This window comes from Microtus pennsylvanicus, chromosome 5, assembly GCF_037038515.1.
Source record: "Microtus pennsylvanicus isolate mMicPen1 chromosome 5, mMicPen1.hap1, whole genome shotgun sequence".
In the NCBI taxonomy this organism is placed as follows: Eukaryota; Metazoa; Chordata; class Mammalia; order Rodentia; family Cricetidae; genus Microtus; species Microtus pennsylvanicus.
The window spans coordinates 125,215,809-125,243,101 of record NC_134583.1 but is presented as its reverse complement, the minus strand read 5'-3'; the positions used below and the strand labels follow the sequence as shown (position 1 = coordinate 125,243,101).

General features: G+C 48.8%; 1 protein-coding gene across 7 annotated transcripts in view; it reads right to left on the bottom strand.

The window, feature by feature from the left end:
- Positions 1 to 27,293, bottom strand: part of Wbp1l (WW domain binding protein 1 like) — a 61,346-nt gene that overhangs the window by 8,012 nt on the left and 26,041 nt on the right. For 3 of the 7 annotated variants that reach the window (XM_075974293.1, XM_075974294.1, XM_075974295.1), the window contains one exon: positions 6,548 to 6,650. In XM_075974293.1, coding sequence (XP_075830408.1) covers positions 6,548 to 6,650 — 103 coding nt within the window. Of the gene's footprint in view, positions 1 to 6,435; positions 6,651 to 21,539; positions 21,558 to 26,717; positions 26,864 to 27,293 lie in introns of those variants that run through there. The other 4 variants (XM_075974297.1, XM_075974298.1, XM_075974292.1 and 1 more) reach the window with 3 other exon arrangements.

Here is a 27,293-nt window from a genome sequence, read left to right as displayed (position 1 = left end):
TTTTTAAAAGATTATTTATTTATTACATATATTCTGCCTGCATGCGTACCTGCACCCAGAAGAGGGCACCAGGTCTCATTACAGATGGCTGTGAGCCACCATGTGATTCCTGGGAATTGAACTCAGGAACTCTGGAAGAGTCAGTGCTCTTAACTGCTGAGCCATCTCTCCAGCCCCCGGGGAAGGGGGCTTATTTGGGGGCTTATTTGTTTAAGACAGGGCCTCACTATATAGGCCAAGCTGGCATCAATACCTTCCTTCCTCCGAGGGCTGAAATCACAAGTGTCCAGAGCGTACTCTTTACACAGCGTTATCTGACACCATTCAGAGAAAACACACAATACAGTGTATTGTTTTTCTTTTCAGAAAAGTACAAACATGCGTGCATGTGTGTGTGTGTAGCTTGTGGAGAGCGTGTATGTGTGTGTGTGTAGCTTGTGGAGAACAACTATGGGGTGTCAGTCCTAGGCTGTCGGCCTTGGAGGCCAGCGTGTCTTTACCCCTTGCGCCATCTCTCTGGCCCACTGGAGCTGGGGTTACAGCGAGAGCAGCAAGTGCTCGACACAATCGACCGAACTATCTCTCTAGGCCAGTGCTTCTCAACCTTCCTAATGCTGCAACCCTTCAGTACAGTTCCTCATGTTGTGGGGACCACCAATTATTTTTGTTGCTGCTTCATAACTGTGCTTTTGCTACTGAGCAGTGTTCTCGGTTCCTGAGACCAGAGGGAAAGTGTTTTCCAATGGTCAAGACCCACAGGCTGAGAACCGCTGCTCTAGGTCACCATTTTCTTTCCCCTGGGATTGAATGCTAAGTGAGCATCCTTCCACCAAGCCTTCTGGTCCCTATTCCTACCCCCACCCCACAGCTCGACTTTAAAATCAGTAACTAATGTTATTTTTACTTGGATCGTTTTCCCAGTATTTCCTCATCTTCTACATTTTCTATACTATATACGTGATCCAAGGCATCATTCTCAGCTTCTGTGACTTTTGCTTTAAATTCAGCTGTTAAGTAAAGAAAATCTCAGCTGGGCATAGTGACACATGCCTGTAACCTGCACTCCAGCGTGAAGGTCAATCTCGGTTCAGAGTTAACGTGGGCCATCTCAGCAAACAAGAGAAATCCCATACCCCACCTTTCATGTTCACCGAAGATTCCTGATTCTCTGCCTTTGGGTGCACAGGTAAGGCTGAACTTCCCAGCCTCTATGTGTGTGGGGGGGAATATGGGACTAATTCCACCCACAGCAGAAATCATGAGTGGCGTGCCACTGAGAGACTAGAATGTTTCTTGTGTGACACCTCCCGTCGGCTTTCCATCAGCACCCAGACAGTTGTGTCTGGCTCTAGGCTGTGAGACACACTCCAGCGGGAACAAAGCCCCATTTCCCCTTCAGTGGACACACAGTAAGAATGAGAAAGAAGCCTGTCAGTTTTGGTCACTAGGATTTTGGACCTGTGTTCCAGGAAACCTAGCCTACCCTGACCGCCACAGTGTGCCTACAGTGTTTCCTACTCAAGATTGAAGTATTTATCAGGAATCATTTAAAAGGTTGTGTTACATTTTTGTTTATTCTGTGCACATGGATAAAGGTCAGAGGTCAACTGGGTAGAACTGGTTCTCTCTTTCCACCATGACAGTCTGGGATCAGCAGTCTACCTCATGAGGATTCTTAAACGGAGTCTTGATATAAAACCATGCAGAGGCCCTCTTAACTGAAGTAGCATAGGAAAAGCTTTCTTTTTTTTTTCTCAAAAAAACAAAACAAAACCACAAAATGGAAAGATTAGGAAGCCCAACAGGCACATAGGGGAGAAGGAAATGAAGGTAAATGACCATCAGTCAAACTCCATACGCCTACTTTCTCTCTCTCTCTCTCTCTCTCTCTCTCTCTCTCTCTCTCTCTCTCTCTCTGTCTCTGTCTCTTTCTCTCGTTCATGGTCCTGAGGACAGAATTCAGGACCTCGTGCACGTTGGAGCACATGTTCGCCAACTGCCCACCTGACACACGGGAAAGGGTGTGCGATGTCACCTTGGTCTCAGACTGGATAAACCGTATCTGAGTATCTGACATAAGAGCACAGGAGAACTGTGTGGCTGGAAACAAGGGCAAACACAAGGGGCAGAAGAAGTCCTGCGGCACACCAGCTGTCAACCTCAGGACAGGGAACAGCAGAGAGGACATCCTGACACGGCCTGCGTAGACTAAACTGTCCTGGGAATCACGCTGGTCATGGCTGGAAACTGACTTTAAGCAGTGATGGGGGATTCGATTAGTACCAAGGGACTAATTTTAAAATTTAGCTAGGTTTCAGAAATACGAGAAGGTGGGTTTTACTGGTTTTGTTTCTGAGGTAGGATGCAGCCTCAAACTTAGGGCAATCCTCCTGTTTCCTGAGTGCTAGGACTACAGGTGTGTGCTACCACGCCTAGCGGAAGAAATTTTTGAGAAACTGAATCAATCAAACTCATACAAGAGTACAAAACTAAACAAAAGACACTCTCTACCCTGTCTCCAAACACACGCCAGCCCAGAGGACTCCTCCCTACCTCCCCGCGTCATGGCCTTGCTGTGTGCAGCGTGTGTCAGGCTAAGCTAAATGGAAACCATGTTTGTAAGAACAGTCACAGTCCCACGTAGGAGCTGAGTCACGTGCCCCAGAGTTCATGACAGACTTGGGAAAAGGCCACTCCTCGACTGACAGGAAATTCCCCACCAGGGAGCCACAACATACTTAGCCCCTTCCTCTCACAGGACAGGGGAGACTCCCTTGGCTCTGACTGTTCTCGCTGGGAACTCCTGCCCTGACGCTGCTCGAAATCTCTGAATTTGGGAAATGAAGATTCCAGAACTATACTGTCATCTGAATTGTAAGCCAACTGTCCTATAGGGGTAACCACAGCTATACAGGTTCAAATCCCAGTTCTCAAAGACCTGTGACCCTGGGGGCTTTGTGTCTATTCCCCTTGCCTGTAAAATGGGAGAACAATGGTCTCTAACAACTCTGATCATTTTAAGGCCTGGGAGAACATATATGAACTACTCCAAGCCATCTCTGGCTTATTATAACTGTTGCTGTTACAGGCTAATCACAGATGGCAAGGATTTCCTTGAAATCCTCTTTGACCCCACCCTGAAAACCATTCCATAAAAAACATGGGTTAGGATCAAGTCCAAAGTCTGCTTCGAGGTCCTGTTCTTGGCAAAATTCTGTGGAAAAATCAGGCCACTCCTATTGACTGAGCCCCTGCTGTGAACAAGGTGCTGTGTCCGCTGATAGGAACTGTTGTGCTCTGACCATCCTGCCCGTGTCCAGGGCACTGGGTCACCAGGGAGCTGTGCTTCAACAGGGCCTTGGAGGGTAACTCCTTGATAGCCAATGTGCTCTAGAGCTAAGTGCCGTAAGTTGGCCTTGATGTCAGCTCAACTGTCCTTTGAAGATAAACTAAAAAGAAATAAAATTAACTTGTACTTGTGCGTGTGTTGGAACATCAATCCCATAGTGCCTCACAAATGTGGACAGCTCCTCATACATTAACTAAAATAACACAGTGAGTGAGTTTTAGCCCGTTAGCATTAAGTGGGTTGCTAACAGTCTCTTTCACGTCGTCCCAGGAAACAACTTGAGTAAAATTCCTCCAAATCACCTCAGGGACAGAAAGTGCAACACTGACTTTTCCCTGGGAAATGTGGTCTGGAGAATGGCCAGGGGCCTCAAACTAGAACCTGGAACCCTGCTTTATGGTTTTTGTTTGTTTGTTTGTTTTTTGGGAGTACTCCTGGATTTCTGGAGTCTCCTTGCTCCGCCTGTTTCAGGGACATTAAGCCTGCAGAGAAGCTCTCTGGGACTCTGTGATCTGTGCCCCTCCTCCTTCCAGCTCAGCCCTTAGACAATCTGAGACAGAGAGCGGTAACCACTTCTCGCCTACTAACAACAGAGTGATTCCCGAACGCCTCCAGCCCCAAGGCGAGCAGACAACCTGAGTACCTCACAGGTGCAGACGACCCTACTATAATGCTATCTATACAAGTTTCCTATAGCCCACCTCTCCCAGGCAAGCCCCACAGGCTCGGGACGTGGGTGTGCCTTGGTTAAGAGCAGTCTCCGGTACGTGTTTAAGTCCTCTCAACCCTCGAGGAGCGCTCAAAGGCCACCTTTTCCACACACGCCACCCAGATCTTGTCTGGACAAAGCAAATTCCTTCTGAACGGGAGCCAGCAGACGTGGCATTTACCCCATACTTCTTCTGTGCTGCAAGCCCACACGGCATCACCTCCTGGCTTGATTACTTCCCAAAGTAAGAGTTATGTATGTCCCACCCACTTCTGAGTTAGAAGATGCTATGGCATCAATTTAGAGCCTGCTAGAATTGCAAACTCTCAGGTCTAGCTCATACGTAGGGCCTGTGATTAAATATGCCTCTGCTACACACTGCGGCCTAAGACCCCTGGGATACGGGTTTGCGGAATGACTGGCAGCAGAGTGAATCCAAGCACAAACTGGTTTCTGTGGTCTCAGGCAATGTGCTGGTCAAACAGGAACATCTCTTCCCACTTCACACGGGCCCAGGGCCTGGTTCAGGTTACAGCAACCCGAAAACTTCCCGGACAAAACTCAAGGTCAGCATGTGCCCGTGGGCTGTGGGGCTGTGCATTGTGTGTACGTCAGTCCTTAGGACACAGGCAAGATTAGTTTAGCAGAGGTAAAAGGGCTGGTGGGAACGGCATTGCCCCCAGGGCCTTTCTTGTGAAATGAAGAGGTGCCTCGTCTGACCTTGCCAGTGATCACTGGCTCAGTTTTCTCTCCCACAGAAAGGGGGGCAAGAGGAAGGAAACCAACTCAATGCCAGTTACTTTTGCATTTCTGGCAACACTGAAAGGCAGTGAGAGGGAACACGGGTTACAACCACAAGAAGTATATTTTTTCAGCACTTGGGAGGAAGAGATAACAGAATTTAGAGCTCTTGGTCAGCCTGAGCTACACAGCCATTTCCAGACCAACTATATATGAAAAAAATGTATCTTAAACAAACAAACAAGCAACAAAAGAGCATGTGTTGTTTTGCTGAGAACTTTATAGCTTGATCCAACCCTCCAGCCCCTCCTGTGCACTTCTTGAAAAAGCTAGGCCCCAAATAAGGAAGAACACCTAAGAATCTCATAGGAGGGACAGAAAAATACGCACTGGGCATCTCCGGCCCAAGAAGTCACCACTGGGCACAGGCCTCCAAATGTCTCACTCTGTGGTCTCCATCCTGGCGCTTCCCCCCCCCCCCCCCACCGCACACCCGGAGTTGGGAAGCCTTGCCACTTGTACAGGGAGGCTGCTCTCTCTCTGTTGGGCCTCCCCACTTCCCCAGATGACTGTGGACAGAAGTGAGACAGAAGCCTCTCTTCCCAGACAATCTTCCTGCCACTTGCTTCTCCTAGCCCTTGCCACTGGCCCACCTCTTGGCCCGGGCTTTGCTCTCCCTCGCAGCCCAGGAGGTTCTGTCAATCTGAGATGGGGCCATGAGCAACCCCGCTTCTTTCCGTAAGCGGTGCCGGCTGGGCCCAGGCCCCAGAAAAACAAGCTGGAGCTCTGTGCTTTTTGGCAGCCCGGCTTCGCCTTTTGTTTTGACAAGGGGTGGAAGGGAGAATTTGAACCCTGTGGTTATCTGCATTTTAAAACATTTAAACACAGCGAGTCCACCTGCTTGGCACTCGGCACTGTTTAGCCAGTTTCTCGGCCCTGCACCTTCTAAACCAGCAATTCTGTACCCTCCTCTTGCTTATATACACGGGAGCTTGGTGGGGCTCTCGACGCTCTGTCCTTTCCCACACTCGACTTCTGTGGATCGGGTGGCCTTAGTCCTGGAAAGGGAAGGGTAAGGAAAAGGTCCTATTTGAGGACCCACCCATGCTGGCTTTCGGAGACCATTGCACTTCACAGGGAGGGAGACTTCCCAGCCAGGAGTCCAATCTCCTTGCCAGATCAAATACTGGTCCTAGCTGTTTTCCTACCATATCACTGACTGGGAGGAGTGGGTGAGGAGAGAGGGCGGGAAAGGCCCATAGGGGACAGTGGGAGTAAGGGCATGGTTTAACAAGCTGATTCAATGTCTGGTTTTCTACGGAGCAGGGGTGAGGGCTCAGAATCGTCTGGGCAAACAGTCCGCGGTTGTGGGAACCTCGGCTGTGTCAGTCACCTGAGCCTGCTCTCCCCTGCGGACTCCCATCCTCCCACTCTGTCTGGCCGTCAACACTGTCTCATTTGAGTTCTAAAACGATCAGGGTACAAAGAGTGTTGGGCAAAAGCCCTGTCTGACAACCTTGACCTCTGGAGAGGCAGACTGCATTCCCATCATCAGCCCACGGTGCCCAGAGGGTACCCAAGCCCTCCTCCTCTAGAAAGGAATCACTTCCGCAACCCGGAAGCAGATGCTACTCACCAACACTGTCCCCAAGAGAATCAGAAAAGGCTGGCCAGCCCGCGGTTTCCCAAGGAGCAGAGGCAGTAACCGGGACCCTGGGACGCCAAGAACCCCCTGGGCAAGGACTTACACCAGAGTTCATAGTAGTAGTTGCAGCACTGAGACTGTCCACAGCAGTGTCCTGTGTCACAGATGTAGCTTTGATTGTTGGTACCCACACAGGCTTCCTTATCCTACAAAAGCAAGAAGCAATGGAGCAGGTTACAATACAGCATGTGCCCACTATCTGCCGCTCCACCCCCCTCGGTCATCTGTCTGTCTCCCGAACACCCATTAGGGAAACAAGACTGAAAAAAAAAAAGATTTATTAGGGAAGGGTCATAAAACACAAAGCCACTTGGTAAAAAGTGAGGCTCCCCTCAGACAGGACGGGGGAGGGGGATAAGGGGGCATACTCCATGTCCAAGGAAAAACAGTTCATGTTTAGTGCCAAACTCAGTTGCTAGGAAGGTGACGATCCCCCTGCGATAACCAGTAAATGAAATCACTTTCTATAAAACTTTCCGGAATACTGTATGCCAACAGAACGCTAGAATTACCAGTCAGTCATTCCAATCTCCCTTCCAAACTCCGTCCCAGACTGCTAACAGTAAGATTCAGAAGATGGTTTGGAAGCAAACATGGGCTGGGGATATAGCACAGTTGGCAGAATACTTGCCTAGAATGCATAGAAACCATGTGTTCAAACCCATCACTGCATAAACCACGGGTGATGGTGTTGGGGGATATTCTATCTCACTGTGAACCCCAAGTTAGCACTTGCATTAATTAAATAAAATTAATCTTGGGTCAGGAGGCTGCATCAGCAACTAATTGACAGAAAGCAATCACAGAGTATCAGCAGGCATCCAGAAGACTGGAGAGAAGCACCAGAAGTAGCCGGGAGGAATTTGGAGTGATGCTGTTTTTGTTTGGCAGAGCCGAAGGATGCTCTCTTTGGCAGATGATGCCAGCAAGGAGAGAAAGCTGGCCAGCTAGCTGCTACTCAGCCTCTCTGAGCTAGCAGGTTTTCACCCCAGCCTTTGAATCTCGAGTCTTATTTATAAAGAGAGTAATAGAGATTCAGTTAAAGCTACCTTAGCAGCAGCAACAGAGCCAGTACCTATGGGAACAGAATTCCCACCAGGTTGCTGCCTGAGCCGCTAAGCTGCTGCCAGAAATGCAGGCTGGTGACTGCAATTGCTGGCTGAAATAACAGTAGATTAAGTCATAGCCATTGTGCTGAAGTCAAAACCACAATTGGATGGTGGTGGCACAGGCCTTTAATCCCAGCACCTGGGAGGCAGAGGATCTCTGTGAGTTCAAGGCTAGCCTGTTCTAGTTCCAACTAGAGCTAGTTCAAAGAAAACTAGGGCTATAACACAGAGAAACCCTGTCTCAAAAAACCAAAGAACAAAAACAAAACAAAACCCAACATGATATTGCACACCTGTGGTCCCAGGACTTAGGGGGTAGGGATAGGAAGCTCAGAAGTTAAGGTCGCCCTAGGCTACACATGACCCTACCACAAACAAACCCAAAAACAAACCCCGAATAAACAGATACACAAAACAAAACCATAAAAATCATTTCCTCTGAGTTTTTACTCAAAAAAAAAAAAGTGGCAAACCTATTCAGGAGGCCCAGAAACTTCCTAGAGCATTTTTACTTATTGGATGATGTCCTGAAAGTCCTGACTTGATCCACGATCCACATGGTCCCTCATCAGGGCAGTTACATAAAGGGCACTGCCGAGCAACCACCTAGCACTTTGCCAAATTCTATTCATAGCATTGGGGGACGAGGATGGGAGTGAACTTTTTTAAAATCTATTTCCCACTAAAGCTATGAAACGCCATCCAGGCATGGCGGCTACATGTGTAAGCCTAAACTTCTGGAGGCTGAGGCAGGAGGATGGCTTTGAGCTCAAGACCAGCTTGGGCTTCACAGTGAGCGAAGTCCATCCTAGGATACAGTATCTGTGTCAAAGAGGAGGCAGAGGCTGGAGATAGCTCAGCTGGCAGTGTGCCTGCTGTGTAAGTGTTAGGAACTAAGTTTGGATCCCTAGGACCCACATAAAAATCTGGGCACGGTGGTGCACTTCTGCAAGTCTAGCAACATGGTAGGGCTAAATGCAAGATGAGGAGCCTATCACAACATAAAGGACCTGATGGAGACAGGAAGATGCCAGCTAACCAGCCTCGCTGATTTGGTGAACACCATGTGCAGTGAGAGACCATCATTCAAAAAATGAAGTGGAGGAGCTGGAGAGATGGCTCCGTGGTTAGGGGCACCGGCTTATTCTTCCAGAGGACCTGGGTTCAATTCCCAGCACCCACATGGCAGCTCACAACTGTCTGTAACTCCAGTCCCAGGGCTTCTGGTGCCCTCACACAGACATACATGCGGGCAAAACACCAGTGAGCATAAAATAAATTATATATTAAAAACATGAATGGAGAGTAACTGAGAAAAACAGTAAATGTCAGCCTCTAGCCTTCCCATGCACAGACACACACACACACACACACACGAATGAAGTAACATACTAACTAACCTTAACCTCCACTAAGAAGTATTTTGAGCAACTTCACACATGTATGATGAAACTTCCACAAGCCATCTGCCTTACCTGGCTTTCAGTGTTTCATTTACTATCATCAGTCTGTGCCAAGCACCATCTTGGGTAAGTGGAACAGAGAGATAAAGAAAACACTGTTCCTAACTTTAACAAGCTCAAAGTTATGAAGAAAAACCCTGCTCGAGCAAAGAAACGCAACCCGACGGGTAACATTTGCATCTACTGCCCCTGCTCACTGGCGTCCATCCCGGCAGACGGCTGCCAGGGGAAACTCAAGTCACATGGCCAGCTCTAGCCTTACTACGTTGGCTTCAAGCATAAGCAAAGCATTCTGGTGAGCATCTAAGGCCAGGCAGCTACAGGAGGAGACAGGAGAACGGGCACAATTGTGTACCAGATCCTTCCGCAGGGCACACCTCTTCCACACACCTTCAGGGCTCCCACAGCTCTTTAAAGTCTTCTACCCAAGCCAGCAAGATGACCCAATGGGTAAACTGAGTCTGAGTTTGATCCTCCAAACCCACGATGGGAGGAGAGCGCCAACTCACGGAAGTTGTCCTCTGACATCTGTCTGTGTGCTGTGACATGTGCACACACACAGAAGTGTGCATACCCACACGCACACAAGAAGAGAAGACAACACTAATTTTAAAAAAGGATGAACAAGCTCCGAAGGAAGCCACGAAAGGGCAGTAAAGGCTGCAGTGAGTCTCGCAGCATTGCCGAGTTCTTTATTCTCGCGTCCCGAGCCCAGTGAAAGCAGCTGTCTGATTAGCGGCCTCTCAGAGGCATGGTGCATGTGGAGACAGCAGAGTTGCACTTGCTACGTTCCCAGAACCCAGCCACTCTGGCTTCAGAGCAAACCACCCCTTTAATGAGGATATCAAGTCTCTCCGAGTCACCACCTCCTGCCAATGCCACTCTTTTGACACTAATTTGAAAAGCAAGTTTAAAGTATTCATGTAGCTTTAAAACAGGGCATGCTTCCTCTTCCCCGGCAAATACATCCAGAGAGCCTTCTGCCTGGGGAAAACCCACCAGATGAGGCACAGGCGGCGAAATGACCCGTGTGACAAACACACTTGGAATCTAAACAAGTAACGCCCTCAAGACCTACTGGTGTCGGCTCTGCTCTTGGCTCTTCCACACTCCTGTTAGAAACAGGACCCCCCTCCACTCTGCCTTGCTGCTGGGCTCCAGTGCAGAGCTTGCTGTCCCAGCACCCCTTAACCCAGTTCCTCAAACTCGCTTTAAGTCGACTGCCTAGCCAGCCCCGTGCCTGCTCCGCACTGGTCCTTCATCCCCAAAGGCAGGACACCCCTGCACTCTGCACCAGTCTTGTTCTAGGGAATTGCCCCTCTGCGGAATGAAAAGGCAAAGGAGGTAGGCAGTGAAGACAGGGTGTAGGCTCAGAGGCTGTTAGCATGCAAGATACAAAGAGGATGAAGGAGGACCAAGGAGGGTTACAGGGATGAGAAGTGGGCTCCGCCAGTCAGCCCTGCAGTGGGAAAAGAACCTGGCAGGCTTAGATTCCACCTCAGTCCTGCCACTTCAGAGGAACAAGACTTTGGGCGATCGATATGACTGCCCTACAGTTAACGTGACCTGTAACATCTTTAATCTTACGGCTTTTTGGTTTGTTTGGTTGGTTTGGGTGCTGGGAATGGAACTCAAGGTCTCATGCATGCTAAGTGCAGGCTCTGTCTGGTTTCTTCAAACCCCTCGCCTTATCACACCTCCGACACCGCATCCACAAGTCAATGTAAGAGTTCATAAACTCCATGGCTCCTCTCACTCAAGCCTCTCCATAAGCAGCAGCCTAGCCAGAGATCACCACTGGGGGGGGGGGGGATGTCAAAGACCGCTTGTAGGTCAGTACCCACAGAATTCAAGTAGTTAAGAGTGAGTTGGGTCTAAGACCAAAGCCCCATTCCTGCACGGGGTTTCTCCAGGCGGCTATCAGCATTGTTCCGTGAGCCCTGGTTATTGCTGGGCATGGAGGACTATCCAAACAGCACTTTGTCCTCCCCGGCACCAGCAAAAACAGAACAGGCTGCCGCTGCCTGTGGGGCTCGTCATACAAGCGAGAAACTAGAGAGCATACAATAGGATGGTCTAAAATTCCCAGCCCTCCCCATGACTCGCCACGCTTCCCCCAGGCCTCTTCAAGCACAGGACACTCATGCTGTCCCGGCCCAGGCCTGAGTGGTATGGACTGATTTTCCTGAGGCTTGGAACCTTGTCTTCTCGGTCCCTCTCCCTTCCCAGGACATCACATGCTACGATGAGCCAACAGTCACGTGATCTCTCCCCCACAAAGGCAGGGCAGGCTGAGGGAATGGGAACTGCTGGGGCAAACACGTCAGGTGCCAGCGCTGCTCTGAATGCTTTCCACAGGGTCCTTTATTGAGACTTCAAAGGAACTACGAAGTAAGCAGAGACGGGAGCTGAGGGCCCAGAGCCACAAGGCAAGGCAGGGACCCCATCAAGCTCGCATGACTCCAGACCAGAGCTTTCCACCACCCGGCCTCCATGTGGAGGCTGGGCCTCTTCTGCGACTCTCCCATCCTTAGCTGCTGATTCGCTTTTGTGGGAAATGACAAAGGCCCAGCTCTCAGACTTGGAAACAGTGTGCCTCACCTACACCAAGCTGTGAGAAGGGGGACATGCCCAAGCTCCTCCCTTCTGAGCTCAAAATGCCAGGCTCTGACACAATAGGGAGTGGAAGAATAGGAGCTCACCCCAGAGAGGGATGGAAGTGTGCAAGCCACTGCCCCCCCCCTTCTGCAAAGTGTGCAAGCCACCGCCCCCCCCCCCTTCTGCAGCCCTTACTCCTTTACTGACAGCCTTGAGCTGGGGCGGGGGACACACAGCAAGTGAACAAAGCCTCCCACCGTAGAAGGATCTTTATTTAAAGCATCTAATAAAAGACGATGGAATAATCAATCACAGGTGTAACAGCGATGGAGCACGCAGACGCGAAGGCCAATCAAGGCAGTCTAGATGGCTTCTGGGAGGAAGGTAAGCTTCACTTGGGACGGAAAGGATGATTAGAGAGCGTGTAACTATAGTAAAGGTGCCCGAGAAGAACGTTCCAGGATAAAAACGCTCTCAGCAAACTTCTTTGGCCAGGAGATGGCTGGAGAAGTAGGGAGGTTAGGTGAGCCAGGGCCTAACAACCCAGGGAGAAGACAGACAAACTGACATTTTTAAAGTTACTTTCAGCCTCATCAGATACTGCAGGCACATGGTGCACACACATATTCAGGCGAAAACCTATACACATAAAATAAAAATAACAAAAAGAAAAAGAAAGGAAGGAAGGAAGGAGGGAGAGAGGGAGGGAAAGAAAGAAAGAAAAAAGAAAAAACGAATCTGCAGTTACCCTTTCCTGGAAAGACATCGAAAAGTCCATATAGAAAAGTAAAGTAAGAGGCAGAGCATATCAAAAAGGAACTGTAAAACCCAAGTGTTCTTGGGGCTGGAGAAACAGCTCTGGTCAAGAGCACTGGCTGCCCTTCCGGAGGACAGGGGTTCAATTCCCAGCACCACATAACGGCTCACAACCATCTGTAACTCCAGTGCCAGGAGATCCAATGTCTCCTCTGGCCTCCAAGGACACTGCACACACATGGTGCACAGACACGCATGCAGGCATAACCCCCACACACATTTTTAGAAAATGCTGTTACGCTGAGTCGTTCACCTTAAGGACGGCAGTGGTGAACTAGCGATCTCTCTTCCATGTGTACGGCCCTGGCACGGCTCACTGTGAGCAGCTCCAAGAGACACCAAACAAAACAGAGGGGCACAAAGACGAAGCAGCTGAAACCAACACAGGACCAGTGAGGACACTCTAACAATGAGAAGAGGCTGAACAGTGCATCTTCTGCACATAAGCAAACAATTATCTCATTTCTTTAGTGGTGACATAAACTGGGGACTAATGGTGTCCTAAACAGTTTCCACGTCTTGTAGTTGCTATTCTTAGCTGAGCCACAGGAAAGGTCAATTTAATCAACATGAGAACTTTCTCGGTGCCACTGGGCAGTAAAGGTTCTTCAGGCATGGTTTTAATTTGCCAGTTTATGGGGCTGGAAAACCTTGGAAGCAACTGGCTGATGCCAACGTCATCTTCAGATCCTTAGAAAAACACTGAAGTCTTAAAGCTTAAGAGGGAAAAATAGGAAAACTGAGGTCCTTTATTGGATGGTGAAGTATTCGGGATACCAGCTCTCTTGGCTGTCTCATGAGAATGACAGGGGAGTGCCCACTTCTGGCTCTCCCCGGTGCCCCCTAAATCACTTAGCTATGCACCGAATGCCCTCATCTGCCAGGCAATGTGTGGGCAAAGGCACAAGCAGGACAGCAAGGACAGCGGGCAAAAGGTCTACTCTGAAATACCGGCTACATGGCAGGGGCGTTTTCATTATTTGCTGAGCCCGAAACCAGAAATGACAGAGGGAAACTAGAAACCACGCTCAGGATGGAGGCTGGACCTTTCCGGGTGCCCTGCAAAGTGGGTTAGTTTGGTGATTTGGGGTAAATCTGAAACAGGGAGGTGGAACTGAGACCCAGCATATAAAGACGGGACCCACTGAGCATGGTGGTACACTTCTTTAGTCCCAGAACTCGGGAGGCACAGCAGGTGGACCCGTGTTCTCAGCCAGGATGGTCTACGTAGCATGTTCCAGGACAGGCAAGGCTACAGAGCAGGACTCTGTCTAAACAAATCACAAAAAGATAGAGCCCTCCAAGGGAAACAGAAGAAACTGAAGAGCCATGAGTACAAAGTGGGAATGAAGATCTGAATGGAGACGGAGACAGTTTCCTCTAATCCAACATGAGGCTGGACTCGCACTACCTGCACGGCCTGAAGATGTTTAAACTACAAATACAATAAAAATGGTTTCCGAGCCGAGCATGGTGCTGTTTGCCTAAGCCCAGCAGTCAAGATCATGAGGGAGGAGTCATGAGACTGGCTACAAAGTGAGGCCTTGTCTCTGAAAGAAAGCGTCCCTGGACTGGCAAGACGGCTTAGTGGATGCAGGTGCTTGCTGCCAAGCCTGCCAACCTGAGTTAATCCCCAGGACCCACACGGCGGAAGGGGAGAACTAACTCTGGATGCAGCGCAAGGCCGAGCTCCCAGGCTAGTACCAGCCCTGTGACTAGACGTGACGCTAACATGCCATCCTGGGGACAAATGAGAAATAAAGGTTCTAGTTGAATGGTTGGTCATGTGTTTGTGTGTCAGGATGACAAGGGGTCAATGGTGCTGGCTAGTTTCATGTCAAACTGACATAGGCTAGAGTCATTCTGGAAGTCAAGTCAGAAAATGTTGCTCCCAGACTGTAGCGCATTTTCTTAGCTGACGACCAATGCGGCCAGCTCTCTATGAGCTTTGCCACCCTGGGCTGGGTGTCCAGGATGTGTAAGAAAGCGGGCTGGGCAAGGCAGGGGAGCAAGCCAGGAAGCAGCACCCTCCACAACTTCGGCATCAATTCCTGTCTCCAGATTCCTGCCCTAACTTCCTTCCATGATGGTCTGTGACGTGGAGCCCTGAGCTGAAGTAAACCCTTTCCTCCCCAAGTTGCTTTTGGTCATGGAATTTTATCGCAGCAGAAACTCTAAGACACACAGTAAGGGGTCCCACAAAGGAAGCTGGACTGAAGATGTTTACAAGTATAATATAAAATACGTAAAAACACAATCCATCACAAACAGGACTTGGAAAATTCAACAAATAATATGATAATAGCAGCTGGGAGGAAAAGGAACTCATGATAATGGAGTGCTCAGAGAAGACCTATGTAGGAGGCTTCAGCCAGGTGTGGTCACTTACACCTCTAATTCCAGAACTCAGCAAGCTGAGGCAGGAGGATCATCATGAATAAAAAGCTAGCCTGAGGTGCAGGGTAAGACCCTCTCTAGGAAAAGGACAGCAGGGAAGGAGTGTAAGGAACTGTACAACAGGAAAAGCACCTGCAAGAATGAATCCTCGAGCACAGTTCGCAAACACGTAAACCCCAGCAGGTGCGTTCCTAATCCCAGCACTGGAGAACCAGGACAAGTGGATTCCTAGGCTCTGCGCCCATCAAAGGCTTTCCAAGGCTCTCCTCTGGCCTTCATGCAAGTACGCACGCACACACACACACACACACACGTGTGGCATGCACACCCTAGTACGTTTGTGCACGCACACCTTTGTACGTTTGTGCATCGGCACATGAGCACACGCAAATCAAAGATGAAGTTTCAAATAATTAAAGCCCAAAAGGAAGAATAAACTATGAGAAGAGAATACAAGCAAAGGAAAGCTGGCAACCAATGTTTGCTTTGGCAGCACAAAATAATGCTACAGAAATCAGAAGGGCCCCTGAACAAGTACGACAGGCAAAGTCATAAAGCACTCCGAGTCTTTGGGAAGAGCAAGAGTGAGGCCCCGCAGTGGTGGCGCACATCTTTAATCCCAGCAGTTAGGAGGCAGAGGCAGGTGGATCTCTGTAAATTCAAGGCCAGCCTGGTCTACAGAGTGGTTCCAGGATAGCCAGGGTTACACAGAGAAATTTTATCTTGAAAAACCAAAAGCCAAAAGAAAAAAGGAAGAGTGATTGAGAAGAAAGAGAAAAAGAGAGAGAGAGAGAGATTGATTTGGAAAAACCATCTATGACAGTAAAAATGCAGGGCCGCTGAGGTGACGTCAACAGATAAGGCACTTGTCACTAAGACTAGTAACCTTAGCTCCATTCCTGGGACCCGCATGGTAAGGAGGCAAGAAGACTTCTGCACACTGACCTCTGACTTCTACATGCAGGCTTCCTACCCACATATAAATAATAATAATAATAACCTTCAATAGATGGGTTACACAGAGATTTAACAAAGTTAAAAAGAGAATTAATAAACCAGGGAGCAGATTTGAGAAAATTACCCAGCAAAGTGTTCTTTTCTCGACTGGAGAAAAACATGGAGATGAAAGACAACAAAATGCTCAGGAAGAAAAGATGAACCATATTCGGAGACAACTGGAAACAAGTCCAGAGCAGTTACAATGTGGAATCTGGGGTGGCAATGAAGATATCTAGGTTCGTTTTATGAAATTACAGAACAATAAAGAAGATTTTAGATACACTCTCATTATCAAATAAAAGTAAAATTTAAAGAGTAATAGGTTTTACAAGGATAACGCAACAGCAAAAGAGGACAAAGATCTAGGTGGAGTTCAGGAAGCACAGGGGATGGCAGCATCTGAACTAAGCCCTGAAGGACATCTTGACGTCAGGAACATTGCTCTAGGCAGGGATATGTACAGCACATGGTGTTTCAAGGACCAGAAAGAGGGCTGATGTGGATGGGTGCAGGGAATCTCGGGCAGGGTTCCTACACTCTGCACAACACGCCCCCCTCCCCAACCACTCCCCACCCCCCACCCCCCGGCAATGCTCAGAGCGCTGTTGCAGCAAGTTTCTCCCTCAGGTTATGGAGATTTTAAAGACAATACTTTTGAAACTCTCACATTTACTTTCCAACTACACAGTAAACAACAAAATAATTTTGTCTTCCATTCTTGAACCTAGGAATGACCCTCTAGAAACAGACTCACTGGCAAAGAGGTCTCCTGATGTAGGGACTGAAACCAAAGGAGAACAAAGCTTCCTCAACAAGACAGATGTGAAACAAGAGAGTGCCAAATCCTGAGAACGCAGGACCTTCAGGGTCAGCTCTCTAGATCCTCAGAGAGTCATAGGCGCTTATGAAAATTATTCTCAGCCAGGCGGTGGGGGCGCACGCCTTTAATCCCAGCACTTGGCAAGCAGATCTCTGTGAGTTCGAGGCCAACCTGGTCTACAAGAGCTAGTTCCAGGACAGGATCCAAAAGAGAAACTCTGTCTCAAAAACAAGGAAGGAAGGAAGGAAGGAAGGAAGGAAGGAAGGAAGGAAGGAAGGAAGGAGGGAGGGAGGGAGGGAGGGAGGGAGGGAGGAAGGAAGGAAGGAAGGAAGGAAGGAAGGAAGGAAGGAAGGAAGGAAGGAAGGAAACAGAGAAAGAAAAATATTTTCTAAAACTATACAGACTTACTTTGTGTGATTGGGGGAGGGGAGGAAGAGGCGGTGAATTGAGACAGTCTCACTCAATGGTCCTAGAACTCATTAAGTAGACCAGGCTGGCCTTGAACTCACAGGAACCCACTTGCCTCTACGTCTCAATTGCTGGGATTAAAAACGTGCACCACCATGCCCTGCTACCTGTACTTTTAACAACCATGAAGTAAAGACTGTGTTATCGTCCCTAACATGAAGGATGCAATTTGAGGCTACACAAAGAGCTAAGAGAAGAGAGACACTCGGGGGACACTTGAATAAGCAAGGGGGGTCCTGGCCTGCTGATTCTTCCGTACTAGTCTACCTTCCTTTCTTCCGTGTGAGACTGTCACATACTAATTTTGCAGCCTCCACAGTATATACTGTGTCTGGAAATTATTTTTTAAGCTTTGCTAACACAAGATAACTCTCATTCTTTCTGACAGAGCAAGCCACTGCAGGAAGTTAGCCAAGTCTCAGCCTTATGTGTGCACTGGAGAACAGGGCATGGACTTTTGAGCTGTTTGGCGGAATTCAGCATTTCCCCAAAGACCAAACAGCCTGAGCTACGCGAGGCAGCGAGTCCACCAATAAGACTGAGTCTCACAGCTGCAGTCTGACAGTGCTTCACCCTAAGGGCTCTGTCCTGCTCTCTAGATACAAAGTCCCCTAGTGGGTAAACCAGAGATGCCCTAGAGAGAGCGCTGAGGTGACAGATGCGTGCTGGCCTTTCTGTGGGCGCCGGGGATCGCCCAGGTTCCCCTCGGGGATTGATTAATGCAGAGTGAGGACCTCTGGGATCGCTGACTAAAAATTGTCCTTGTTTTTGGAGACAGGGTTTCTCTGTGTACTTGGAACTCACTTTGTAGACCAGGCTAGCCTCAAACTCAGAGACCTGCCTACCTCTACTTCCTGAATGCTGGGATTAAAGGTGTAGGCCACCACCACTTGGATGAAATTTTTTTTCCAAAACATTCCCTGAAACAGGCCTAGTAGCACAGGCCTATAACCCTTGCTCCTGAGAAGCAGAGGCAGGAGGATGAGGAGTTCCAGGCCATCCTTAGCTACATAGCAAGTTTGAGGCCAGCCTGGGCTACATGAAACTGTCTTAAAACACACATACACACATACATACATATACATACACAAATATTTAAAAATGAAAAATAAGTCCCAGAGTCCAGCTCCAGCAGGGCTCAGATCCCACACTGCTTGCTGAACTTCGCACTGTCCTCTCAGGAAAAATGCCACCATCAATTAATGGCCATTTTTGTACCTAAATCATTGAGCCAGTCTGCTCTCAACCTTGCCTGTGGCTAAACTATTGTACAATTGGAGTAGAAAAAGTCCTGTTTTCAATAAATGAGCAGCCATCCTGATTCACCCTCAGCTCCTGCCACAGCTGAGTCTACATCTCCTTTTGGGATGGCTTGACTGCTAAGAGCACTTGTTGCTTTGAAGACGTCCTGGGTGTTGATTCCCAGTACCACACGGCAACTCACAGCTGTCTGTCTGACTTCAGTGGACAGTAGGTCCATATGTGATGCTCAAACACGAATGCAGGCAGAACACAAACACACAAAATTAAAAAAAATAAACTTTAACAAAGTAAATAAAACACTGCCTGGGTTATGCATGTCATATAGATTCAAATTTGAGACCGCTATCTTGGATGTACACCAAGCATCCAGTAAACAGTCCATACTTCCCGTAACAGATGAGGACTAATGTTCTTTCTAGAATCCCAAACACGCCCAAAAGTTACCCAGCAGAGCACATTAAATCATTTACCTTCTGTCCCATTCTGTAAAAAACACAATAAATCATAAACATGCATCTTAGAAATAAATGGCACATTCACTCGGCACACTCCCACCTGGCCAGTATTGCTACTGCTGAAGCCACGTCATAACTGGGTCCTCATTAAACAGCCCCACACGGAGCAGCCAGCAGAGAGATTAAAATCCATTTCCTGTGTTGCTATTAGGAACCTGGACAACATCCTCACAAAGAGTCACCTGACCCCAGAGGAAAATCCCAGAGTGAAAATCCGAAGTTGCAACACACCCCAAGGTTTTCTTAAAGTCCACTCAGTAAGGTACCCCACCCCCACCCCCTCTGGGGGTTCAACCCTTATTATATTGAAATAAACAGGCTGGAGGCAGGGGTGCTGGCAGTGTGAAAGCAGGGGTGCAGGCAGGGGTGCAGGCAGGGGCGCAGGCAGGGGCACAGGCAGGGATGCAGGCAGCTGCTCGTTGTCTATTTTTGACCCCACCAGGTAACTTTACCTTTTTAAATCATATATATTGTTTTATGTATACGGCTGTTTTGCCTATGCGTACGTATGTACGCCACATTGAATGCCTGGTGCCTGCAGCGGTCAGAGGAGGTTGTCTGATCCCCTGGAACTGGAGTTGTGAGCTGCCATGTGGGTGCTAGGAATAGAACCTGGGTCCTCTGGAAGAGCAACCAGTGCTCTTAACCGCTGAGCCATCTCTCCAGCCCGATCCAGCTTTTCACACAGGAGCCTGGGGACTTTACCGACTGAGCCACCTTCCCAGCGCTTATTTTTCATTTAAAGAAGGAGGAAAGGAAGGAAGTTTGGGGGTGGGGAGCACCAAGATTTTAAAGTAAAAAATACCCATATAAGAACAGAAGTACAGGGGTTAGAGAGATGTTTTGGCAGGTAAGAGTGCTCGCTGCTCTTCCAGAAGGATCAGGGTTCAATTCCCAGCACCCCCATCAGGTGGCTCACAATCACTAGGGACCCTGGTTTCATAGGAACCAATGCAGTGCCTTCTGGTGGCCCCCATGGGCACCTGTACACAATCACAGACTTATACACATAAATAATAATAATAAAAGTAAATCGTAAAATATTTATTTTTGGATTCAGGAGGCAGTGGCAGGTGGATCTCTGAGTTAGAGGCCAGACTGGACAGTCAAGGCTACACATACAGTGAGACCCCATATCAAAAAGTAAAGTGGAACAAAACAAAAAATAAAAACAGACAAAAGTAAAACAAACAGAGTACTACCACCAACAATAAAAATCAACAAAAAAGTTAATGTTTCGATTTTTATTGCTGAAAAGATCCCTAAACATTCAAGATCAGGGCTGTAGCTCGGTTGGTGAAGTGCTCGCTTCACACGCATGAAGCCCTGGGCTCAGTCCTTAGCACAACACAAAGCCAGGCACAGGGACAAAGAATCCTAGGAGGAGCGTAGCTCAAGATCACCTCTGTGAGTCTGAGGCTTGTCTGGGCTCCCATACTTCAAAAAGTGAGGGGACTGGGAAGACGGCTCAGTCAGCAAGTGTTAGCAGTACAAGCACAAGGACCTGAGCTCAGTCCTCAGAACCCACAAAAAAGCTGGACACTGTGGCAGGAAGGCAGTGGCGGGGAGATCCTGAGACTTTCCGGCTAGTGAGCCTAATCAGTGAGCCCCCTGTCTCGAAACCCACAGTGGGCCAGTCCCAAGAAAGGACATTTAAGGTTGGCCTCTGACCCCCTCCCCCACAGTCATCTGAGCATCCCCACCACACACAGAGAAAGGGTCAAACAATCAAGTTGATCTTGCCCCTTTGCAAGTACAATCTAAATGAATAAAATTCAGTATGTGTGTTTGTGTGTGTGTATGTGTTTGTGTGTGTGTATGTGTGTGTGTGTGTGCGCGCGCAAGGGCTAGAAGCAGAGTCTCACCTGGGCATGACTACTGAGGCGTTCTCAGCCTCTGTCACCCGTCACCCCTAAATGACTTGTAACTCAAAAAAGCCCATGGGGTCATTTCTCCAAATGGTGACATGTATACATATAAAAATTCACACTTGTGTGGGGCACTCAAACTCCTCAAACCTCTTAGCCAGCTTGCCCTTGTCACCTGTAAAACGTCAAAAGGGCCACCAACTGAGAGACCCAACCCTGAGATCACCCAGTTTATCAGTGACTTTATAGAACCCTGAAAATGGCTCTTGGTCAAACAAGAACCCCCTCCTTTCTTTAGACCTATTTTTATGTGCATGGGTGTCTTGCCTGCATGCATGTCTGTGCACCACATACACGCCTGGTGCCCGTGGAGGCCAGAAGAGGGTATTGAAGTCCCTGGAATTGAAGTTACTATGTGGGTGCTGGGAATCACACCCAGGTCATCTGAAAGAGTAGTCAGGGCTCTTAACCACGGAACCATCTCTCTCAGCTCTAAAATACCCATTTCTTTGCCTCACAGGAAAAGGTGCTGTTTTCAGGGGGCCCTGAGCTACGAATGCTGTGACTTATTCTACGAGATCCTCCACTCCCACCAGCAGCGACACGCACAAGCCACATGTCACTCCTCATTTTAACTCTGATCCTCGGTTTAGCACCGTCTTTGTCCTCATCCCACCAGCAGAGGCTCCTGTTTGGAGCCGAGACTCACCAGAGCTCACCTCAGGCGGCTGGCGGCTTCCAATCCAGGGCTGGAGATTTATGCATCAAAAGGTCAACATTGTTCAAGGTAACTGCTTACTCCTACAAAGAGTGACATTAAAAATGGCCTCTCCAAAATAGATATGAGATTTAAAAATAAATAAATAAAGAGATTTGGGACACAGAGGCTGTCTCCAGGATTGAAAAACTTAAAGAAACAAGGATTCTCTAAAGAGAATCTGCTTAGAGGTTAAGACAGCCTTGGATTTTTGTTTGTTCATTTTTAAGACAAGGTTTCTCTGGGCAGCCCTGGCTGCTCTGGAACTTGCTTTGTAGACTAGGCTCGCCTTGAACTCACAGAGATCCACCTGCCTCTGCCTCCCAAGTGCTGGGATTAGAAGCACGTGCCACCACCACCAGACTAGCCTCAGATGGTTTAGGAAAGGGTACAGGATGGGTCTATTATGAATCAGTTTACGATGAACTGTAAGGGGTACTACCTTGAAATATATTCTATTATTACAGTAACTACCGCCTGCCGTGGAAGCTGTGAGTTATCTGGGCAAGAATGAGATCTGGCCCTGCTGGGGGTTGATGTTCACATCACACAGGGCAAGAGGTGAGATTTCAGGTCCAGAAGGGTTTGGTATTATGTCCTCCCCACACGCACAAAATTTCTATGAGATATGGTCCCTGCTGACTGAGGGGGCAATTGGATGTAAGATTCCAAGTCTTCGGGCAGGTCATAAATGCAGGCTTCGGAAGCAAGCACTGGGGAGACTGCAGCAGGAGGGCAGAGTTTGAAGCCAGCTCTACCTGCACAGCGAGCCCTCCTCTTCAGGCCCATGACACCCACTCCCTCAGAACAGCAGCAGACTGGTGTCAGGAGTCTCTACCCTAGGGATCTCCATGCTATCACCCCTGAGCCCAGAATCAGTCAACAGGATCTCGACATTGCTAAATGTCATGGGTGCCCACAGGGGTTTGTGTGTCCCACACATACAAAACTATCCCTGTTTTGTTGCTTTTTTTTTGTTTTTGTTTGTTGTTGTTATTTGTTTTCGAGACAGGGTTTCTCTGTATTGTCCTGGCTGTCCTGGAACTTGTTTTGTAGACTAGACTGGCCTTGAACTCAAGAGATCTGCCTGCACGCGTCTTGGACACACTAAAACTACCCCAGTTTTAGCACACCGTCCTACATAAAGGACATAACTGTGCTCTATTTGGTCTCGTGCTCTGTTGGCTCATGGATTCTGTGTTCTGTGAACTCCAGGGTAGGACTGAGGTCGCCATCACAGGTGCGCCTACTCTAACAAAACCTATAAGGAAGTCCTGATCGGAGGACTGTGGAGCCAAGGCACCCCCCCTCCAGGACAAGTCCCCCCCAAATCCACACACACAATCCCCACCCAGACCCCATACTCTTGGTCCCTCAGGCAGCAGCCTGCAGAGAACCTCCCAAGGTTCAAAGCCTAAAGTTTTTATTTCCCAGATGGGTAAGAAACGAGTCGCTGGCTCCCTGACCATGGCAGGTTTACAGTAACCCAGCACAATCTGGGCCTGGCCCAAAACTTCAGAACCTCTGTTGGGTGGCGGGGCGGCTGCGCATTCCACGTCTGCTGGAGCCTGCCCCAGTCTATCTATCCCAGCCTTCCTATTGTGCCGCGGAGCCACGCTCAGGGGTAGGATGTCATGAGTGTTTGTGGTCGGCGGGTGAGCAGGATTTCCAAACCTTGACTGAAAACCACACACACTAAGAAGTTAGGCACTATCAGAAACCAAGACTGGGCTCTTGCGTCACAGTTCAGTGGGAGCTCCTGAAATCAAGTGTGTTGAGCAAAAGAGCCAAACAATAATAAACAGAAAGCCAGCGGGAAGCAGAGCCTGAGCTGGAACGGTCTAGTAAACCCCATGGCACTTCCAGGAAAGGAAGCCAGTGCGCCAGACTCCAGCCACTGCAGAGCAAACAGCCTTTTCAGGAGTTGGTGTGGCTCGTGGGATGGTCCTCTCTCGCAGTTGAACGAATGACTTAGAATTAAGTCACCGACCAGGATTTATCTTTTAATTCTTAAATATGTTTTTATTCACTACACAGAGCTCCTATAATGGACACAGAGAACTGCAAAGGCTATATAGTTCTTATTCTTATGTATTTGTAAGTACAATACATAATACATTTCAATATATTAATCTATACATTAATCTATAATGCAATGCACATCATAGAAGAGAACACTGATGAGACGTTGTCATATAGCCCAGGCTGGCCTTTAGTTCACTACATTGTCATATAGCCCAGGCTGGCCTTTAGTTCACTACATTGTCATATAGCCCAGGCTGGCCTTTAGTTCACTACATTGTCATATAGCCCAGGCTGGCCTTTAGTTCACTACATAGTCAAAGCTAATTTCCAACTTCCTATTCTCCTGCCTCAGTCTCCTGGGATCACGTGCCCAGCAGTCACCTTGAAGGAATGAATCACTATTTCTAACAACAGAAGTCGTGTCCTATTGAGTCTGCCACCCCTCCCCCCACCTCCCCATAAGGCCCAGGGTTCGAACTCTGCCCAAAAAGCAGTGGCTACTGAGGATACAGAAATGGAGACGGGTCAACATCTAGGGTTCTTTCAGTCCACTTACAGATCAGCAGCAAACAGCAAGAGGTGTAGGGATGGAGAATTAAAACCAGTGAAGTCTGCTAAGAGATGAGAAGCAATTTTTGGAAGACAAGGAATTTTACATTTTTTTAATATAACCAAATTAAGTTTCTGAAATAACCAAATTACTGTTTTCATGGACTAAAACTGACCTCTTCAAGGAAAGGGGGGTGGCTCAAACTCAAGAGCAATCACTGGAGGAAGGGACAGCCCCTGGCTCTGCCCAGGGAAAAGTCACCATCACCAGACAGGGTCCTTGTCCACTAGGTCCTGTCCCGATGTCACAGAACAAGCCACACTCCTTGAGAAACCTGGCCTCTTTCTGCAGAGACGGCTTCAAACATGAATGTAGGCAGACTCAGGAAAACAGGCCTTTCTCATGTCCCATCGAGGGACCTTTAGACAGCACAGGGCCCCAACACAGGACAGTCGGGTAAAGAGATACTAGAAATAACAAGACTACATAAGCTACAAATCCTTCTGCAGGCAGGGCTGGCCTGCAGAAGCTCAGAGTGGTAAGGGCCATTCAGAAGCCTTTTGTCAGGAAACTGCTCAGAAGCCAGTCTAGAAAACTGGTGCTGATCATTGAGGGTTCTGGGGGGGAGGGGTTAATTCAATGCTCGCCACCATCTCATTCTCTCGGCTGAGCTGGGGTTCTGGGACACAGGCCTTCTCCAACTTCTGGCCACCCCCATATAGAAAATGAAAGAGTCTTGGTAAAGTAAGAAATGGCCATCAGGTGGCGGTGGCACACACCTTTAATCCCAGTTCTTGGGAGGCAGAGGCAGGCAGATCTCTATGTGAGTTCAAGGCCAGCCTGGTCTACAGAGCAAGTTCCAGGACAGGCAAAGTTACAGAGAGAACAAGCACCCCCACCAAAAAAAAAAAAAAAAGAAAGAAAAAAAGATGATTTCTCAAGTCTAAGTCAGCACACAGGATGCTGAATGACAGAAACACATGGTCACTGAACTCATTCAACTTCTGCAAAGGGGCCTGCAGCTTCTTGGCCCTGTACCACGGCAGTCACATGTCCTTTAATAATGAGTGAGCAGGGCTAGAAAGATGGCTCAGCAGTTAGGACTATGCACTGCTTCTATAGAGGACTTGAATTTGATTGCTAGCACCCACCATGGGTGGCTAAAACCACCTGTAACTCCAGCTCCAGGATGCAATGTCTCCGACCTGCACTCACTCGCACGCACACACAAACACACGCACGGAGTTCAGTGCTTACTGAACGCCAGCCAAGGTACTAGTGTTTTACACACATTCTTTTATGAAATCTTCCTCAAGCAAATATTATTATTTGCATTTCAGAGATGGGGTTCACAGTCACGGAGGAGTGAGTGCAAATCTCTGCCTTTCCAGTCCTGTTCTTTCCACTGTACTCCAGTTGCTAAGGAAAGGGGATTTTCATCCATTCATTTTCCAGAACTACCAGAAGCTGATGTCATCAGTGCCCTCCAGATCTTACCATGCTTGCAGGCTAAAGGCAACTTTTGTTAAGAAGAGGAGAAAGTGCTCACAAGACTGTCACTGCACCAACTGCACCAGAGGACAGAGGGGCTGTCACTGCACCAACTGCACCAGAGGACAACAACGGGGCTGTCACTGCACCAACTGCACCAGAGGACAGAGGGGCTGTCACTGCACCAACTGCACCAGAGGACAACAACAGGGCTGTCACTGCACCAACTGCACCAGAGGACAACAACGGGGCTGTCGCTGCACCAACTGCACCAGAGGACAGTGGGGCTGTCGCTGCACCAACTGCACCAGAGGACAGTGGGGCTGTCGCTGCACCAACTGCACCAGAGGACAGTGGGGCTGTCGCTGCACCAACTGCACCAGAGGACAGTGGGGCTGTCGCTGCACCAACTGCACCAGAGGACAGAGGGGCTGTCACTGCACCAACTGCTCCAGAGGACAGAGGGGCTGTCACTGCACCAACTGCACCAGAGGACAACAACGGGGCTGTCACTGCACCAACTGCACCAGAGGACAACAACGGGGCTGTCACTGCACCAACTGCACCAGAGGACAGTGGGGCTGTCGCTGCACCAACTGCACCAGAGGACAGTGGGGCTGTCGCTGCACCAACTGCACCAGAGGACTGCTCTGCAGCTCGATGAGGACGGTAACACAATGTTTCCGGAATTTTCCCCAACCTACTCTTTTATATTCTGTTTTTCGTATCACATATCTTGATCCCATTCATTGCCTGTCCCTTCATATGCACCCTGTACCCCTGCACCCTCCACCGAAATAAACAAAATTCAAGAGAAAAGGAAGAAAATAAGATTTAAAAAAATTTTAAAGGGAAGTAATTACAAATCTCATAATGGAAGCTGCAGTGTGACCCAACAAGTCAAGCCATATACTCCTTTGCCCATACATCTCTACCTGCGAGGGTTCACTGCAAAGAATCATTGGTTCAAGGCCCCTGGTCTCCACTACACGTTTGATGTTTGGACATGCTGCTGCCGTCCTGTGCCCACACCCACCTTTAAAGAACTCCGGGCAACCCTAAAGATCCACTCACCTTGTCCTCAAGGCTTTCCTCTGGACCTGGGGCCTGAGCTCACCAGTGGCCTCGCTTCCCCAGGGACAAGCTGTAGACAGTGTGTGTGCCTGTCCCCTCTGGCAGCCCTGCGGCTGGGTACAGTCACACATTCCGATACAGACAAGCCTCTCAGACCAAGGAGGGGGTGGGGGTGTCCGGCTCTCCGGAGCCCTGGAACAAATACTTGGAGCAGTATCTATGCTGGGGACAGCAGCTGGTCCCTTGCTACTGTTTTCTCATTCCACACTGGGTCACCAGCAGGAATTGAGTGCCCCCCACCCCGCCCACTTCAAACAGTGGCCCACAAAGTAATCAAGCCTCTGCCACAGGAGTCTGTTTGCCTTGTAAATCAGCCAGCAAGGCCAAAACAAACAGTTTCCACCCCACCCCCTGAAGTGTCCAGGATATCCCTCAGTCACAGGGCCACCCAATGAAGGGAGGCTCAGAGCCTCTGCACACCCCTCCCCCAGTCCCTTCAGAACCAGTGGACCGGGAAGAAGTCTCTCCTACCTCACCAAATCAAAATGGAGAAGGAAGAAAGGGGGGTGAGCAAGA